This window comes from Egretta garzetta, unplaced genomic scaffold, assembly GCF_000687185.1.
Source record: "Egretta garzetta isolate BGI_Z169 unplaced genomic scaffold, ASM68718v1 scaffold229, whole genome shotgun sequence".
Lineage (NCBI taxonomy): Eukaryota > Metazoa > Chordata > Aves > Pelecaniformes > Ardeidae > Egretta > Egretta garzetta.
The window spans coordinates 1308100-1327847 of record NW_009270000.1 but is presented as its reverse complement, the minus strand read 5'-3'; the positions used below and the strand labels follow the sequence as shown (position 1 = coordinate 1327847).

Sequence of the window (19748 nt, the reverse complement as noted above, 5' to 3'; positions counted from 1 at the left end):
TTTTTTTTTTTTTTTTTTTTTTTAAATTCAGGCAGATTCCAGTAGTTTCAATCATTGTACATCCATATTTTAAAAGACAAAACTAGCTCAGAATATTATTTTGAGAAAACATGAAAATTTAAAAAAGCACTGCTGCACGTCATTACACAGTAAGAACAAAAAAATAACAGAATCAAAGGATCATTCTCCCTTCAAATTAATTCTGTGAGGAAGCTCAAGACTTTGTCCTTCTGGGGGTGCCATAACAAAGTACCTGCAGCCTTCCTAGTTGGATCTTCCGATAGTGTAGAGACTATAAACCACCTTGCTTTCATTCAGATCTAACACTGAGCTGATTAATTTAAGCTAACTAATGTGAGTCAAGAGCATACCTTTCTTTCACAGGGAAAAAGCTTTACTGGAGGTTGAATTTGCTTTGATACTAGACCTAAAAGAATCTCAGTGTTCACAGCAGGCCAATGTATCTTTTACCATTACTGGAAAAGGAAAGTATGGTTAAAACTCTGAACAAGGAAAGAATTCCGAAATGAGAAAATGATAATTAGCATTTTTAGACAGGCAATCCTAGCTCATCTTTTGCACCTAAGTATCTCATCACATTACACTGAATAAGACACACCTCAAATAACCAAATTATGGATTACACTTGCCTAGCACTTTCAGTCCAAGATCTTCAAACACTTTCCCTAAAAGCTTCAGGGCACAAGTGTGTGGTACAGATTATTACCATTTTACCCATGGAAAGTGAGGAATATCAAAAGTTAAGATACAGGAGGACACCTGGGGAGATCAGAACAAGAACAGAGTTCCCCTCTGCCTTAAGCCCAAAGTTACATTCCTTTTCTAGGTGCAAAAGGGTGAGATGAGTCCATGCTGCCAACGTTACAAAAGAACATCTTCTGTACGCTGCTTAATACAGAACAGAAGATTACATATTTTAGCTTAGGAATTATAAAACATAGGGGAAAAAACATCACTAAAGGTTACTACAGAGATTTTCTGTCTGCGTATATTGCTATATTCAGCTGGCAGTATTAATATTTGAAGGTTGGCACACTGACTGCGGCTGTGCCCTCAGACTCTTCTGAGGCATGTGCATTTTGACATCTAACAAACTACTCACTTATTTCACATCTTGCATGTAAAAAAAAATAAATTACCTGGTTCTTGCGTAGAAACCATGGCAATTGCCTCCTGAGATGACACGCACTCGCTAACATCTCCATTAAAAGGAATAATGACACTTTCCCCTCGCTGCTGTAGCATTTTCTCCAGCAGCTTGTCCAAATCATCACCTAGATAAGAATTAGCAACACCAAATTATCTGGAAGCTGTTTCAGACAAATGATGCAGAACATTACATACACACATGTTCTCACATAGCTGATGTCGAATCTGTGGGCTGGAGATACAGGGAAGAGAGGGAGGAAGAATATTTTTCTCTTTTATTTACTGCTTTGCCAGTTGAATGAATTCCATAAAAAATACACCACAGCTGAACAATTTCAGCTCTGTGTCTTTACAGCTAGCAGTGACATCTGATGATTACAAAGAAACACACACTATAAAACAACCGCTAAAACCTGTGCTAAAAGCGCAAACAAGAAAAGACTCACGCGCTTACGGGTGCCCTGCTGTCACATTCAGCACTATAAACAGTGTTAAAAATGTTTTGCCACAGGATGAGTAACTCACACTGCACGGGTTGAAGGAAATGAGCGCTCCTTTACATCCAGAGCATGGAGAGAAGGAAAGAACGCCTCCCGGTGGAGAGGGCAGAGCTGTATTATGTATGCTTTAACACGGGGGACACACGAACCCTAAAAAAATTACTGTCTCAGCTAGAACTTTTGTTTCTTAGGATCACTCACCTAAAGAGGTATTTTTGAAATGCGATGCCAGGAAACTAACTTTCCCAGTGATGAGCTCGTAACTGATCTCTTTTAAAAATTCACTGGTGGTAAGCATGCTTTCTGCAAGCGCCCTAGATTGATACTGACCTGGAGAAGAGGGGGGGAAAAAAGTGAGAGCAATCTTTAATACGGTGTACTATCAACACAACCTTTTCATCCTAGAAGGGTGGGGCATGCTGATCTTCAGTCATGGATCTTCACTGCCTTTGCCCCGTGGACTGAGAGAGCAGCCTCAAGACTATTTCGCTAGTGATGGAAAAATTAGTTATATGGGTTTAGCACACCCTTTGCAAGCTGTTGCCCAGTTTTGCACGCTTGGGTGACAAATGATAATGCAAAATAAGTATTTGTACCTGAGATGGAATGGAGGATTCTAGGTAAATATGAAAAAGTAATTATCCCTGGTGTGAAAAAAAAAGTAAAAAATTGACATTATTGATTTATCTGCCTACAAAGGAAAGATGAATAGTCAAAATTCACTTCCTTCCAGACACATAAATGCACACATAAACATCACAGCCAGTCACCAACGCGGAATTTGAAAATCAACATGGTAAAAAGGATAAAAAGCATGATCTCTTTTACAATGGTCTGCAGAAGACTGTGGTCAATCCAATATTGCCACGTGAAATAGCACAGCTGTTACACAAAACAAAGACAAACCAACTATTTTGTCACTGGGTCACTTCAAGATATTTTCTAAGGTAGCCACACAAACAATAAAGTCTCAGGCCTCTCAAGGAGTAGTAACGACTAGCATATGGCTATTCTTCTAGATTCTCATGGACATCAGTACTCCAAGTCTTGACAGAGGTGTAGTAAACTGTGACATTCCAGTGCAACAGTACAAAGGAGAATAAAAAGAATAAAAGGGGTTCAAAAACTGGAAAAATGACTCAAGAAAATTAATTCAGCAAAATTGCACTGGTATTTGAAGTATACTGCAAATATACTCACCTAGGACTACCACGCAGAATTCATTTCCTCTTATCTTTGATGCACAAATGGCAACTACATAATCTGGGAGCTTTTGCTGATGTTTCATTTCATTGAGAGACCTCAAGGTCTCCGAGATGCCTTCTGCCAGCGAATTCTGGGTAACAACCACATGCACAAGGTCCCGGGACACACTAGCAATTAACCTAGCAAGCCAAGGGAGTTGACCTGGTGACACAGAGATACACTGTGCGCTCATTTGCAAGGATCGCTCTCTCAGAGTGAACTCCTGCATAGCTTTCAACATGATCTGCTCAAATTCTTCCCTCAGGGGTATCTGGTCAGGACCTACATTGAAAACAAAAAACCAGAACAGTATCTCATATAAAAATGTTATTGAACCAGGAATAATTACAAGTCTGTCTTGATCTGACAAGCTCCTTCACCATATTTTTCACTTTTACAAAAGCCACTTGCTACTCAGCGGGTATCTACCCACATGGCTTATTCTTGGGTTTTCATATTAGAAGCCACTCTCTCCCACCATCTCATTTTTTTTAACAATGAGGTTAAATCTCACTCCTAGCTTTCCTACCTTCAGAAACTGGTGAGACAAACAAGGGAGTGGGAAAATATGTGCCTTTTGCCCGGAACAGAAGGATTAATCGTGTAGCCTCCATATGTTTTTACAGCAGAAAAACCAAATGCTTATCCTCACAGTCTAATCGCAGCCATGCAGTATGGCAGAGCCTGTCAAGTGGTTTTTGTTTTGCTTTTTCTCATCATGCATATTCGTAAACTAATCATGGATGTAAATAAACATGTTTAACCTCTTCTTTTACTTTAGTTAAATTAGATTAATTTCGCAAATCCTCAAACTTCTAATGTAAAGAGGTATATGCAACTTTAGATCTATGTTCCCCAGACTTTGTATGGTGAACTGGAAAACAGAACTATAAGCTACTCTATCTTAGCACCAGTCCCCCAACTCAGCTTCAATTAACATCATGCTCAGTAAGATTTGTCTCATTGTCAGAGATACTCAGGAACAGATAAAAATATTCATGAACACAGAGCAAAAAGTAACCATAGCTTAAACTGCCAAGATCTCATGTCAGTGCCAAAGAAGACAGCTTCATGCTTCAACAGCTTGCTTTTTTATGACAAAAAGGGGGGGCTTAAATACCAGAGATATGTGAAATGCTGGTTTTGGTTTTATGTTTTCTTTCAGGGCCGAAGACAACAAGAAAAAAGGGCAGTGAAAAAAAGGAAACAGAAAGGTTGTGTGAACAGCAGGGCAGGGAGTGGGTAAATAACCTATAGGACAGAATCTGTAAAAACTGCCACCTGCTGCCATTTTGCCTTTTTGAGAAGTAACATTTGGAGAGTGTCACCATCCAATTACCATAGGATGGTAGGACAACTATAGACTTGTAAATGCAAGGCTTTTTTCATTTTTGATGCAAACTAAAAAGTTCTAATGAGTCTAATTTAATGCAGTTTGGGCATAATTGTCTCTTTGTAGTTCTCTTCCTTGGAAACATGTTTTATTTTCCTGTCTAAGAAAGAATCACGCATTCTAAATCTTTGAAGATCTCAAAACAGATAAAAATAGACATTTATTGATAGAGAAATCTTCTGCAGAAACAAATTCTATCTACAAGGTATCAACCACAACAAGAAAAATGTTATACACTAAAAGAAATAAAAGCAAGCTTTTGCTGATGGAGGGAGGTTACTTAAGAGACAGGCTCTAGACACAGGGGTCATCATGAACCCAAGAAAATGTAAATAATTGTGAAAATGGAAAGACTTCTGTATGAGAACACACAGAATTTCATTCAGATGATTTCTAAGAGAAAATAGCTATCAGAACGGCACTGCTAAGGAAATCTCTTTAAATTAGTGAAGTGTTTAATACCACACTTGGCTCATGGCAGTCGTTCTCCACAGCTATCCAGAAAAATAATGGAACTAATATCAGATGAGATGGAAGACAAAATGATAGATACTGATTTTGATTGTGAACAGTTTCCTAAGTATGTATACAGGAATCTGTCAAAGTTAAAAGGGAATATTTGGAAGCTTCTCTACAGAAATAAGTACGCAAAGGATGATCTTGACTTCAGAAAACAAAACTGCCAAACAAATAATACCATAAAATATTAATATTTGAAAAAGACCTTATTAACATAGTTATGCTTCCAAAAGCATCTACAGTTGAAGACATCATATTCAAATGCCATCCATTTCTGGGTAGACACGCTTCACTGTGCATCCCACAGAGAACCACTCCTCAAACCACCTAAGATGAGGAGAATTGCTGGAGTAGCCTCTTGCTTTGAGTGTCTGAATATCCCTTCCACTGAAGACAGAGGCTTGTTCCTGCCTTAAGCCTGGATGTGCATTCAGATACTGAAGCTACAAAACACCTCTGGGTGTCACAGCACACGCATAGTCGAAGCAATTCAAATGTACCGCAACAAGAGAGAAGGGAGAATGATTTTAGAATTCTAAACAGGTAGTTAACAGAAGGTCCAAAAATCTCCTCCAGCTGAAAAACCAAAATACAGACCTTAGCACTGCGTAGGATCAGACTGTGTTTGTAGAAACGGTAGTGCTATAGTAAAAAGCAGACTACTACAAATGATAGAATGTAACCTACACTGCAAATATGGGCATTTTGAGGTATAAAAACAAAGCTTGAGAATACTTCACTACGAATACTGCCAACGATAACAAATGTGAAATCTGAGTAAGTACAGGAGACAGACTGTAAAAACTCGTTGAAATCAAACACACCTCTTGATCATTTTTTACTTATTCCTTTATCACAGTCAGTGGAATTTATTTAGAGCAGTGCCATGGCTCACAATCACAGCTTTAACTGTGTATAGTCTTCCTAGTATGTTTAAAATGAAAGCACCAGAAACGCACTTATTTTGTTTGCTGTGATCTGTAGCATCATTGTGAGATTGCTCAGCTGATTTCTGAAAACACAACAGCATTATCCTACAATTAATAACGTCATAATCCTACAGGAAAAATGAAAGGAATTCTCAGATATTTTTTTTAAAAAGGAGCACTTTCATAAACAATATTCTTATGCTCTGCAATCACAGTCATCTGCAAACATATTTTGTACAAGTAGTGAGATCTGAAAAAATTAGGCAGGACTTAGTATCTATTTCATTCTTCTGTCTGCTTTTTTATCTTTGCCTTTATCTTACTCTTTCGCAACATACTCCAGAAAAGAGAAAAACTTTTTAGTCCTACTTTCTCAAGAAAAAAAAAGAGGCTGACATGAATAAATTGTTAATTTATGTGTTTATTTGTCTCTTATCCTCGTCAAAAACTTTTGAACCTGGCTGCCCTCCAATCATCTTTAATCTGCTTTGATTTTACAAAACGGGATAAAGGCTACAGTTCAGTGCAACTGTCACAATTCCAACAGTTTTAAGTTTGTACCAATATTCAAACCAGCAACATGTTTTGATCCCCATGCTCTGCAGAATGTTTTCACTTTTCTCCTCATTAGGTTCTTTCATCTTACAGTGCTCACGCCCATCTCCACATAAGGCCAAATGGAAAACTATTCAGCTTTGCACAGCTAAGAACAAAAGCCAAACCAAACACCTGCTAATCAGGGAACTGCTTTATGCCGAAGGCACGGTGCTCACTAGACACAGCGCAGCTCAGCTCCAGAGGCTTTGCATGAAGCCTTCTCTAGTTTGCAGCAAGCATAGACTTGCTGCACCCATCTAAGGTTGGATTTGCTCATGGAGTGTGGTTCACTGACTGGGTAAGTTTCAATAAATTGTTTATTTTTAACTGGAAATGCTCTATCAGCTGCCTACATGTTTCTCAGAAGGAAATTTGCAAGCTGCCTCTAATCAAGCCAGAACTGTGTCAAGCAGCTGGTTTTAACATGCAGGCTCTACAGACTTTCCAGTGAAGATGAAAACCATGAATAACAAATCTAAGCCCACTGAGGGAAGGGCAACAGAAAAACATTCAGCCTGTAAAAAATAAAGAAACCCTCTGTCAGTTCTGACAGGGCATCCAATGGACTACTGAGGCAGAGAATGATAAATAAAGCAAACAAGTTACTTAGAGAGTATTACAACACAGAAGATGGCCTCCTTCCCTTCGGTAACAGTACTGCATCAAGGGAGAAGAGCAAAGCATAAGAACCCATGGGTGAAACCTGCACAGAGCACATTTGCTCCCCAAATTACAGGGTTATCACCAGTTGTGCTTCTTTTGAAATGTTTGCAGTTTTCACACCGTTATGTATTACAGATGCCCTAGCAGAAACCCAGTACAGGAAAAGCAGCGTGCTCTTCACAAAAGTCATTTCACACTCTCCTCTAGCATAAGAAACATCTTTTCAAATACAGAAGTTAAGACAGAGACTGCTGTGAGAAGTTTCCCAAGGCTATCCTGCACTATTCTTTAACTTCTAAAAGATTAACACTGCTGCTTTTTACTCTAAGGTAGGGAAAAATGTCTGGACCTACAATAAGAGAAAGAAAATGTGGTTTGCTAGTTTGCTCTCTCTTGCAAAGAGTCCATTTCAAAAACACTTACAAGAATGAGATATTCACTGAATCACTTGCCTTGGTCTGAATAACAAATGTGGTTTTCATGTAAACGGTGCTGTCACCAAAACAATGATGACCATCACACATCTGCCAGCATTTGTCACAAAACTGAATAAAACAGACTGACTGTCCTTAGAAAGAGCTGTGATAACTGATGGTTTGATACCCTAAGCAAATGAGTTATCTGCATTGCAAATCCATTTTCACAAAGGTGACCTGGTCGATCCCCATATGGAGAGCAGAAGCAGTATCAGCCTTTAAATTCATGTCACTTCTTCAGTTTGATGAACAAAGTAGCGAAGTCACACACACTAGATGGAGCCACTTACCTCTGCCAGGCACAAAACCAGCCAGAAAATTGGCTCTGAAATGGACATAAAGCGAGTGAGGAGAGAAAAGGACAGTCACAAATAAAAACAAGTGCTTATGACAAATTGCTTACCTAGTTGGACAAGATACTGAATAGTTAAAAGTATCATATTTTCCACACTTAGCAGCTGACTGCTTGTCAAACCCAAGAGATCCAAATCCTTGTTTTCCAGCTGTGGAATCTTGTAGCAATTCACCAGCAAGGGACTTACAACAATATCACCAACATTTCCATAGAAATAAGGTAAAGTGCCATAACCTTTGATAAAAAAAAAAAAAAACAAACAAAAAAAACACCCCCAGAAATTCACAAAATATGCCACTACATGAAATCTTGCACAATGTATACATTTCCAAACTTCTCCTTAGTGTTATCTTGCAAAATACACTGCATCAGTGACTGTTCTTGACATTATAATTGCTTACAAAATAAACGAGATAGGCCAGAGATCCTTTGCTGTATTTTACAAGTGATCACATAGACTTGCAAACACTAACAATAATGGCGTACCAGCAGCATAATTATTGTTATCCAAATACAACCGAGAATATTATCTGTTTAGTTCCTACCCTGGCCTTTAAATACAGATTCTCCATAATATAGCGTACAAAAAAGAAAAATCAATGGAAGCAAAAGTACATTGATCTTGACATTATGAAAGCAGCATAAGTCACATTAGCATTGATTCAGCCACTGTGGTATTTCTGTGATTGATTTTACCTTTTTTGCCATGTTTCAATTCTGTTTTCATAAACAGATTAAATAAACATCAACAACTAAACATGATGTTCTGTAAGGTAAAGCACATGAGCGCAGGCTAACTCCTCTTTTCCTTGAGAAAGTTTTCATTTTAAAAAAAATTCCACACAGGTTTTGCCAAACCCATCCATTTGGGTACATCTGGTTCTGTACTATTAATAGGACGCTGTTTCTCAGAGCCACTAACATTTAGCCTAACTGAGGACTTCACTGGCAACTCTCCCAAGAGCCTAAGGGCTGCATTCAATTTGCACTTAAGCTGATGACCGTAGGCACCCTCATCTTTAATAAGGAAGTGTTCCTCTGCAAACCGTTAGAGCACCGTGCTAGAGCTTCTAGAAGACAACACCAAGCAACATAGACTAGAAGAAGTGTAACCCTACCCTTGATGGTTTTACTAGCACACGGCCCTGTTCATTCTCTGGGAATTGTGTGTATTGGGATTATCTGTGCAAGTGAGGACTTGGAGAACTTTTCCATTTCTTCAGGAATGATAAATTATTCCATGGACTGTATTCACAGGCATGTTCTGTTAACACTGAAGCTACTTTATACAACCATCTGTATGGTGCTGGGTTGAAAAGAGATTTAAAGAACCAAAAAAATTTCAGCAGCACTAGACAACCCATCTTTATTATATAGTATGTCCAAGTAGCTCAGCTTGAAAGTGATATTCACACTACGAGTCATACTTTTAAAGTAAAAGCAATGTCCTTCTAAGGGTTAACAATGTACTTTATACAGCTAACGGGTTTTAAAAGCCTGATCTGTTATCTCAGTTGCTTACAAGAAGTATGGACTAAAAAAGTTAGTATGATTCACTTCTGATTAGTCAGTTCAAATTAATTTTCTGGTTCTCATGCAGAATCCCTGGGCTTCAAGATCTGGACTATAAATGCTGTGGGAAATATTTGCTTGTTTTGTAAGTTGTTTACACTGGAAAGCTATTTTCATTACGTGGAAATATTTCTATTCCTGGATTTTACAAAAATCTTATTTGTACAAAACTTCAATTTGGCCAGAGGTTTTGTATAAATTTGACCTAGTTGTGACCTGTTTGCAAATCAGATTCTCCAGCAATCGCTTAACTTCCAATTTTAAGTGTTGAGCAACTAAAGCGAACTATCCGTGACAAACTGACTTCATATTGTACTGAATGCCAGAACCAACAAAAAGAAATCAACACCCCCTTTCTTCTAGGGGAGCATGCATTTATTCAAAATGCAGCATTTGATTCCCCCATGTAAGACTTACCTATCAGAATCACTGGTCTGACTCCTGAGTTATTCAGCAGGTTTTCAGGAACTATTACAGTCTCCCCTGCTGGGATGGGTTGAGGCTGTAAAATTCCAGTTAACATGGATTGAGGAACTGGGACTGACAAAAGAGGCTCTATAAAATAAAGAAAAGAGAAGCTTCCATTACTAAAAGGCTCATACTGTGATTTGGCCGTATGAACAAATGAAAAAAATTACTGCAGATCACTAACTGTAATAAAATTCAAAAGGTCTCTGCATTTCCTGCTATAGTTTTAAGTAATTTAAATTAAGAGCCTATATCCTCCTGTGGCCCCACCCCTAAAATAAAACTTTTTCTGACCACTGTATTGTTGGTGGGAATGAGAGAGGAAAACACAGGTTTGAATATGCATCTTCAAACAAAGCCAAGTACTCAGCCAAAAGGCCACCTCTAAGACAGAGGTTACCTCTCAATACTGCCTCTCAATAGAAGGGAAGAGACTGCTCTGACTTCTGACATAGAATATATGTAGATAAGAAAAACAAATACAGGCCAAAATCTCAAAGTTGTTCTTAGACAATTGCTACAAGGATAAAAATTAGGCTCTACTCATGCAAGAGCAAAAGCAGCTTTTTCACAAGTAAAAAGAAACAAAGTGCAAGAATTTTGTAATCTGTAATCAGGTTTCAGCATGAAGTCTGCTTCAGAAGTTTCTCAGGCTTCATTTGGTGGTTTGTAACAGATTTTTCAAACAATGCCATCAACAGAAAAGCATCATAGGCAGCATCAATGAATGCATGCATGCATATATTTTAGCAGTTTAATTGTTTATCCAATAGAAAAAAACCACTATGAAAGACTCATGGAAAATGGAGTCCACAACAGAGGTAGTGGATTTGTTGAGACAAACTCAGCAAAAGGGAGGAGATTGCCTTGTATCACGTATCTTCAGCAGGCCTCTGCAGCTGGAAATCTACAAAAGCTGTGATTGATTCGAGCTGCTCAGGTAGGCAGGCCTGCAGTACCATGTAACCCTTCTTACTGTGATTAGTATCTCTGAAAGTCAATTCCCAAATACCTCAAAATCAAGCCCTCCAAAGCAGAGTTAAGAATATATTGTGCATATTGACAAATGTTGGATTTTTTTCTTGTATATTTGTTCTCCCACTCTCTAGAGATAGGAATAAGTAATTGTTTATTCCCCTTTACAAATTATTCTGAATCCCACAACTGAAAAGTGCTTAAACAGTGAACAGTTTTGTTGATAGCTATCATAAAGTGGTACCTACACGGATACTGATGAGTATTCACACATACTCGTATTTAAACCTGTTTCACATTGTGATGTTACATATCCCTCATAACTTTTCCATGCACAATAGACATTTGGTCTCACAAACTTTATGCTTTTAACTGAAGATGACCTAGTGGACATTAGTGTCCTTTGTTAGGCAAAAATGATATGAAGCCCTTTTTCCTGTGCAGGAACTGACTGTACTGCTTCTGTAGCATGCCACACTAGACTGAAACACAACATTCAAGGTGAAGGCTAACGGAAATCATTCAAATATTTCATACATCCACACACCTGCACAATTTTGGAAAAACTGAGTTACATTTGGGGGACTTAGATAGCTTTGGATCCTTATTAACACTACTCTCCTCTTCCTTTCTTCTCTCTCCTCCAATAATTTTACTTTCCCATTGTCCCATCTTAGATTATGGCAACAAGGACCAGGCAATCACATGTGTTTTCCTGGGGCATCTGAAAAACCTTCCATGGTGTCCTTAACTACTTCAACAAGCTTAGTTATGTTCTCTGTGCAACACTTAAGAGAAGCAGCACAAGACTACTGGTCTGGCTGAATACAGCTTTTTACAAATGAAATCTGTCTGATTCAAGCGTTACCTGTTCTTGCCGAAGGTCGAATTGTAGGAGCAGGTACCGCTAAACCAGGAGGAGGGACTGGGGACCCAGGAGACCATCCCCGGTGACGTTTCTTTGGTGGTCCAGAACTGGACATTGATGCTGAGAAGAAAAGCAAAAACTAATTCTAAACCCCATCCTCCCAAAAAACCAGATTCCAGCCTCCACTTCCATTTCACAGCGGTGCTGGTCTGCTATCATGTCACAGAGAGTCAGAGGTTTACACCTAGATTTACATGAAGCCACATTACGATGTGAAAAATATTACCTGTGTTAAAAAGTACAGCATTATCATGAATGGTCACACCAAAAACCACACAGATCTGTAAAGACTGAATTGCAGAAACAGCAGTGATAGGAAGAAGAATAAATTTGCGAATTTCAGGCTCAACAGCAGCTTAAAATAAAAGAACAGAGAGGTTTTCTTTACCTTGGTCTCCAGCTGCACAGCCAGGGCTTGGAGATGTCGAGTGAGGCATTGGCCGAGAGACTGTAGAACTCAATACATTATTTCTTCCTCCGTTAGCGTTTCCATTAGCAACATCAGTGGCACGCAGTGAAAGAGGAGCTGAGTATAATAAAATACAGAGTGCATGGCTTGAGCCAATCTTGAAAACAAACAAACAAAATAATACGGCCGCATGCAGACACAAAAGAACAGGGCAAGATGCGTGACTGAAAGAAACATACTCCAGGGAAAGCGTGAAGTGTACTTGGCAGAGACTAATCTGGGCACAGGCTGCAAAATCCTAACCTTGAAATGGGGTCTCCAGATTTCAGGGTGGGGAGGATAGGTGGGAAAAAAAGTCCAAAAGAAACCCCACTAAAGTAAAATAGAAAATTACACACAAAAATGTAATTGGGAAGTTTGTGACATGTCTTTTTAGACACTGAAGATTTAAAAATATGCACATAATGAATTCAGTTTGTAGAGATTTCTAAGCCTCTCTGGTGCATCTACATATTTTTCTGCCAGTTGTCCATGTGCCATACACAGTAATTCCCTACAGGGCTCTTATCTAAAGCTTTAGCAAGGGAGACTGGGCAGACAAGACAGGACAGTTTGCTGTTAAGTATGTATGCTCTGAGCATTACTATGGCAAATTATGCTTAATTTTGCTACCTTTGCCTAAGACAATCCTCCAGTCCCAGCAGGTCTGACACCCTGGCAGGACCCACTATATCCAGATCACGAAATGAAACTACAATGACAGAGAATCACAAGAAGTTATCCTCATGCTTCTGAGCTCCTTCTTATTCTTTTTTAGAGCCTAATTTTTGCAGGAGAAAAAAAACGGCATAAGATGCAGAGCAGACATGGAGCCCAGTAGGGACTACAGTTCCTTGCCATATCTGCCAGCTCCACAAGGATTTTGCTCCCAGGAACATATTCTAGGAGCAACAGCAGGAGATGGTGCAGCAGCTTGCTGATGCCAGCTGCAACGGAAAGAGTTTGAAACGTGGGTATTTGACTTAAAACAATGTAATGTGGAACTCTCCAGCCTCAGTCATCCAAATAAATTCAAGCACAAGATTCTCAGGTTGCCAATAAGTAAAATTTGAATAACATCACTTGCCCATTGTAAGCTCCCCATTTGTACTCTGAGTCAACAATTTGTTATGGAGAGATACAGCTGGCACGGGTCAGTTACAGAAGTGGTTATATATAACAATATATATTGCATAAAATAGCAGGTGTAATACATCATGTATAAAACATAGTGCTCATGTGCATACATAAACCAAATAAATTTATATTTTTCCTTATTCGAGCATACTTCACTGTAATAAGTGTGATTTTCTTTTCATTGCTTAAAGGACTAACCAGCTGAAGTCATAAACAATCAGAACATCACAACACAGTACCAGTGAGAGATTTAGAGGCCACGGTTGAGGGTTCTAATTTATTAAACACACAATGCAGAAATAAATAATTAAAACAGCACAGAGATTAAAACTCCTTTAAATGAGACTAAATTCCATTAAATGTATCTGGAGGAACTATACCTGTTACAAATGCAGAACACCACACAGCTCTCAGTTACTGAGGCAAGAATCAGCATCATATCAAGAGGTGACTTTTATGCTCTCTTAAATATCTTCGGAAGTGCAAAGAGGGATATGACATGCACTTTTACCAGAATGTCAAATCTGAAAGCCAAACTGTGGCTCAGTTTGGGGACAGCAATGGCCATGGAAAATTTTTGTGCAGAGGACTGCAAAAATATGAGAGTTTTGGATAATGCTGGTGTAGTGAATGTTTTCATTTCCTTTTTCCACCAAAAAGATGACTCCCTTATTTCTTGGCTGCTAAGCTGATAATTCCTTTGGCTCTCAGCTATCCTAGAAAGCAAAGCCGTACCTGCAGCAAATGCCTTTCCTACGAGCTGTACTGACAGAGCCAGAGGTTTCACAATGCTCTTGTTCCGGGATGGGTCTTGAGTTCCACTTAAGTTGACAGCAGAAGATGATTTTGCTGGACTGAATACTGAAGAATCTGGGAAAAGAAGTTGTTTAATTAATTAATGATTAAAAATTTTATGTATCTGTGCATATATAATTTGTATTATATACACATTATATACACATTTATCTAAACTCATCTCTGCATATAATGCAAACAATTTTTTTACGCATCTAAGAAATCATCATGTATTGGTATCTTTTAGGAGCTGTAACAAACATTTAACTGGGCATTTCTATAGAATCTCATAATCTACTGATTGATCTCTTTCACAATATTTTGTATTCACATACACTCAAAACATATTTTAACCATAGAAAGGGCTATCTCATTGCTCCTCAAAACACCCCTGTGGGATAGGCAAGCAAACACAGCTGTCCCATGTTACAGATGACAAAGCTAAGGCCAAGAGCTTATGTGACTTGCCCCCAGCAAGCACAGGGAATAAGCGCTGGAATAAGTTGCCTAAAAGGGTTGTGGAATCTCCATCATCTGAGATTTTCAAGAACAAGTTATCGAACCTCTGTCAGACAAGCTGAGCTTGACTTAGGGCACAAAATAATATCAAATCCATAATCTCCTTACAGCATTACTGTCTATAAGGCTAAGAAAAGTGTATGTCCATTAGTAAGTCTGGATAAAAAATGAAGAGCATCTAAGCCCAAGCTCTTTGCATGAATTAACAAACAGCAACTCCTTAGAGCACCTTACCAAGGCTGGAAATATTAGCTCTATTTTATAGATGGATAAACTGAAGAACAAATTCTAATACTTGGCCAGTATGAAACTGTAAATCAGAACTGATTCCAGACCTCTCAGCATGTAGGCCCCTACTTTAACATCAGGCATGTAATATCTGCAATTTACTACATGAAAAATTTGACATTTGGGTGCTGACACACTGATAAATCCAAAATCTTATAACTGGGGTGAAAGACTATTAAATCCACATTTGTCTGGGAAGTAGCTTGCAACAAGTAGGCAAAGTAGGCTAAGTTCCCCTACGGATGTCCTAGTAAAACAGCCAGGGAAATAAAACAGAAGGCAAAGACCAACTTGATCTGCCAAATACATTCACCCTCAGGCCACACACCATTTGACAAAGGAGGGTGGGGAGGACAGTCTGCTTTGCCAGACGGAGTAACTGGGATGGGGAATGAAGACAGAAGACTCTGCTGCTGCTGCTCCACCAGAAAGCCTTGTCCACATTCACAGGAAATGTGCTGAGTGGCTAACAAAATAGACCACCAAGTCAGGGGCTTTGGAAGAAAACGTTGGTCTCTCATTAAATATGATGTAGCAAATATGTAGTGTTAAAGCTTTCCTCAAAGTAAGCTGTCCAGAAGCTTTGGGGTTTTTTTTCTTCTCTCTAGTTCTAATACATTTTCTTGAAATTTTATCTATGAGTGCAGATGTGGCTGGTGTACCTTTAAACATCACACCGGTATGTAAGCAGAATTTGTAGTACTACCAGTTATTAAAATTGTTCATCTTTCTATTGTAAAACCCTGATTCTAGTTGCTTAACACCCTTTTAACACCTGAATTGAAGTTTTCCCTCTTGTGTGTCTGCCTAAAACTGAATTTTTGATTCTGTTCCAGGTTTCAGCCATTTCTGCATTGCCAGTCGCCTCTCCTCGGCAATGGAACTGCATCTTCACACACTGTTTTCAAAGGGGGACCTGACACCTGACTGCAATGTCATGGCCACACCGTACTGTCAGCTTTAACTATGGTATTTCAAAATTCTCTCGTGCTGTAATTTCTATGATAAAATTACCATTTCAGTGCAGCTCCCTGTGTGTGCCTGTAACTGTCTACCTACAGGTGTCTTCCAGAACTTGGAGACTGAACTGCTCACTTAGAAGGGCAGAAAACGGGAATATTTACACAACTTTAAAAGGAAAAAATGGGTATGAGTTGACAATAAACCGAAGATTATTTCAGAAAGCAACTTGCTAGTAAGTACTCCCATTTTAAACCAACCAAGAATTCAACTCAAAGTAAAGCTATGCAAAGCCTAGGAGAGAAAAAGTCAGACCTCCATCATAGGCGACATATGTCAGAATTCACGCCACCAAAAAAAGGTGCCCTCCCCCCTTCTCCCGGTCACAGGGGATTCATATGTATGCATGTGGCATTATCTTCACGAGAAGATAACAGTAGAAGGAGATGAAAAGGTTTTGACAACTGTGACCTAAGAGTACAAACAGTGACACACAGAAACACCAAGCGGGCTGAAAATCGCACCAGGTGATAAGGAGAAAGCAGTATATAAAAGGTGTATCTATTAACTTGGCAGGTACAATAGAAGACAAAGCTGTGTAAATATTGGATCACTTGTTGTTTGAAATAAATAGGTTCTCATGCATCTGCACAGTTCTCATGCCAGGATCTGGAAGGCAATGGATCATGCAATGAAATGCAGATATTTAAACAACACTCTCATTTAATTTTCACCAAAGCCCAGAGCACACAGCTTCCTAAACAGAGACAGGGGTGACCACCAGGGGAAAGTGTCTCTGAACATACTGATCAGTGATTATGATTTCATAAGAATGCATATGTTCAGCTTTTATTTGCTATTCCTTTTTAACATACTTTGTAAGTGGAAGAAGTATTTTAACAAGCTTGTTTTTTCATCTGCATTTCATACTCCTCTAGAGAAACATATGTTCTGGTACGTACATATCAACCAATTACAACTAACAGAAAGTTTTCTCCTGTTTTTAACTTTTCAAGAAATAGCACAAACAGACACAAAAGCATATAAACAGCATAGATGAAGCTGCAGTAAAGCAATGAGGAAAAAAAGCTCAAACAAAAGCACCTTGGTTATTTGCAATAAATAAATAAATAAATAAATAAATACATGAAATTAAGGTGCTGCTTCTTTGTCAGCCAATGTCCATTTGATTTTTATAGCTTCTCCTTGTTTAAGTATGCCATTAATAGCTTTCTAAAACAGTTATGAGATGCACGCTAGCTCACATAACACAATACCACTGTATGTGTACGGGGAAATTGCTATTCTAAGTACACCCTTATGTGAAATAAAATTTAAATAAATAAATAAGCAAACAAATAAAAGCTGCCCCCCTAACCCCAAAAGATTATTTTCCTTTTCAATACAAATAACCTAGTCTACATACTAAGTAAATACCTCCCTATATGTAATTCAAGTTTTTTTGAGATCCACAAAAAATTAAATTAAACAAACCCAGGGACATACAGAATCAAATAAATTAACCAAAAGATCTTTTAATACCTTTTAATCGACTTTTCTTATGAGGACTAAGCTAACCTTCAGCCTCACCTGGGTCTTCATCTTTCACAAAACAGATTTTGACAGGCATCCTCCCCGCTGTAATCTATACATGGCTTGAGGTAAATACCCAGTTGTTTACAGCATCCCTGAACCAACAATATCAGAGGTAACTTACCACCCCCAATGGTTATCTTTATAGCACTTTCAGCTCCTACCTGTCTGAGTGAACCCTGATTTGTATCCATTAGCTGATCCACCCTCTGGGGTCGTGGACGGTGACACCGAAGAATTTGGTTTAGCAGAGAGGTTAGCAGCAGATGATTGCCTGCTTCTACATTCTGCAAACGAAGCAGCTACAGTACATATTAACACGGCCTGCCTTCCAGTAGGGAAGTTCAGCAACACGGTGGCGAAAGGTGACAAAATGTTAAAAGCATACATACAGCACGTACGACAAACAGCAGCAAATGGCAGCATTCAATGAAGATACAGCTCTCGCAGTTTAGTCAACTTTGTCTTCTAATTAAGAAAACCTCCCTGGGGGCCACTCAGAGGGCCAGGCAAATAGAGACCAGATGCTGCAAAATGGCAAAAGCCCTCAGTTTGCAGCTTCCAAGAGATTTGAAGGTACTGGACATATCCCAGGAAACACTCAGCGACTTTTGTGGCACAACCTTTATACAAACCGTCATATGTTGCCCTTTAAAAGGAGAAATTGTGCTGAAACCCAGATTCTTAGTATGCCTCCACAAAACCTTCAGGGAGATCTCAGTGCTGTGTCTGTCTGGATGAAAACTGAGTTGAGGGAGGAGAAAGTCACCTTAAAAATCACACATTAATCCATTTTAAAAGCTGACATCTAATCAGGTTTTGTTTGAAGAGAAAGGGGTATTTAAAAGCATTTTTCTTCTTCTAATTAGACCTTTAATGTACATAAAGGGTGAAGGGTTACCAGGTGGATGGTAGTAATATGGGGATGGAGCCTATCAAAATAATGCCCACGAGGGTGATCTTTGGTCGATTTTCTAAACTTTCACGGGTGCTCAAAACACAAGAGATTTGAAGGTACTGGACATATCCCAGGAAACACTCAGCGACTTTTGTGGCACAACCTTTATACAAACCGTCATATGTTGCCCTTTAAAAGGAGAAATTGTGCTGAAACCCAGATTCTTAGTATGCCTCCACAAAACCTTCAGGGAGATCTCAGTGCTGTGTCTGTCTGGATGAAAACTGAGTTGAGGGAGGAGAAAGTCACCTTAAAAATCACACATTAATCCATTTTAAAAGCTGACATCTAATCAGGTTTTGTTTGAAGAGAAAGGGGTATTTAAAAGCATTTTTCTTCTTCTAATTAGACCTTTAATGTACATAAAGGGTGAAGGGTTACCAGGTGGATGGTAGTAATATGGGGATGGAGCCTATCAAAATAATGCCCACGAGGGTGATCTTTGGTCGATTTTCTAAACTTTCACGGGTGCTCAAAACACTTGCAATCAGCATATAACCAAAAGCAACCCCAGTACCTGCCCTTTCCACATGTGCATTACCCCTGACAGCGTTTACTGGGACATACACCAGGACACACACACACCAACCGCAACCACCTGAGCATCAGGGAGGGGTTTCAGGAAAAGGATTCCAAAATGTAAATAAGGTTTCCTTTTTCTGTATTTGGAACTTCAAAAAGAGACTAGCAAGTTAAATCTGTAGTTGTTTTGTGAAAAACGCTGCTGAAAAACACATCCACTCTAAAGCAGTAGTTAATAGTACTTGTAACTGAGAAAAGCAGCTGAAGCCAGGATCCCTTTGAACCACTAACTGATACAGGACTATAATCACTCATACAGCTCAGTGATAACCATCTCTCTCTGGTGTCATGCTGCCATTCACATGAGGATGTGACTCTTCAGATGCATGTCAGTCCTCCTGTGGAGCTTCTCCTTGCCTCACATCATCCTCTTTGGCAACAGGCACCAGATCAAACTCTGTCTTTACTGAGTGAGACCACAGCTGAGGAAGACAACCAGTCTGCATATATACCAACTTAGTAGGCAGAAAGTAGATAAATCATTCTCTCCTTGAGTGTTTGCATGGCTCTAGCTCCAAACCTCTGCATCCTCCAGTAAGAGACCCCATGGCTACGTTGCCTTGGGGTCACAAATGTCATCTTTTCAGCACACAGCAATATCGCACAGGCTGCCATGGTAGAGGGTAAGCCCAAGTGTAAAACACACCATAAATGGCAAGAGTATGCAAGATTTCTCCT

General features: G+C 39.1%; 1 protein-coding gene across 1 annotated transcript in view; it reads right to left on the bottom strand.

Moving 5' to 3' along the window:
• GREB1L (GREB1 like retinoic acid receptor coactivator) overlaps window positions 1-19748 on the bottom strand; it is a 64211-nt gene that overhangs the window by 32003 nt on the left and 12460 nt on the right. Inside the window, exons 5-12 of the mRNA XM_035902993.1 lie at window positions 17695-17817; window positions 12179-12316; window positions 11731-11850; window positions 9837-9974; window positions 7896-8081; window positions 2871-3197; window positions 1872-2000; window positions 1161-1295 (exon numbers count right to left, since the gene is read on the bottom strand). Coding sequence (XP_035758886.1) covers window positions 1161-1295; window positions 1872-2000; window positions 2871-3197; window positions 7896-8081; window positions 9837-9974; window positions 11731-11850; window positions 12179-12316; window positions 17695-17817 — 1296 coding nt within the window. The remainder of the gene's footprint in view (window positions 1-1160; window positions 1296-1871; window positions 2001-2870; window positions 3198-7895; window positions 8082-9836; window positions 9975-11730; window positions 11851-12178; window positions 12317-17694; window positions 17818-19748) is intronic.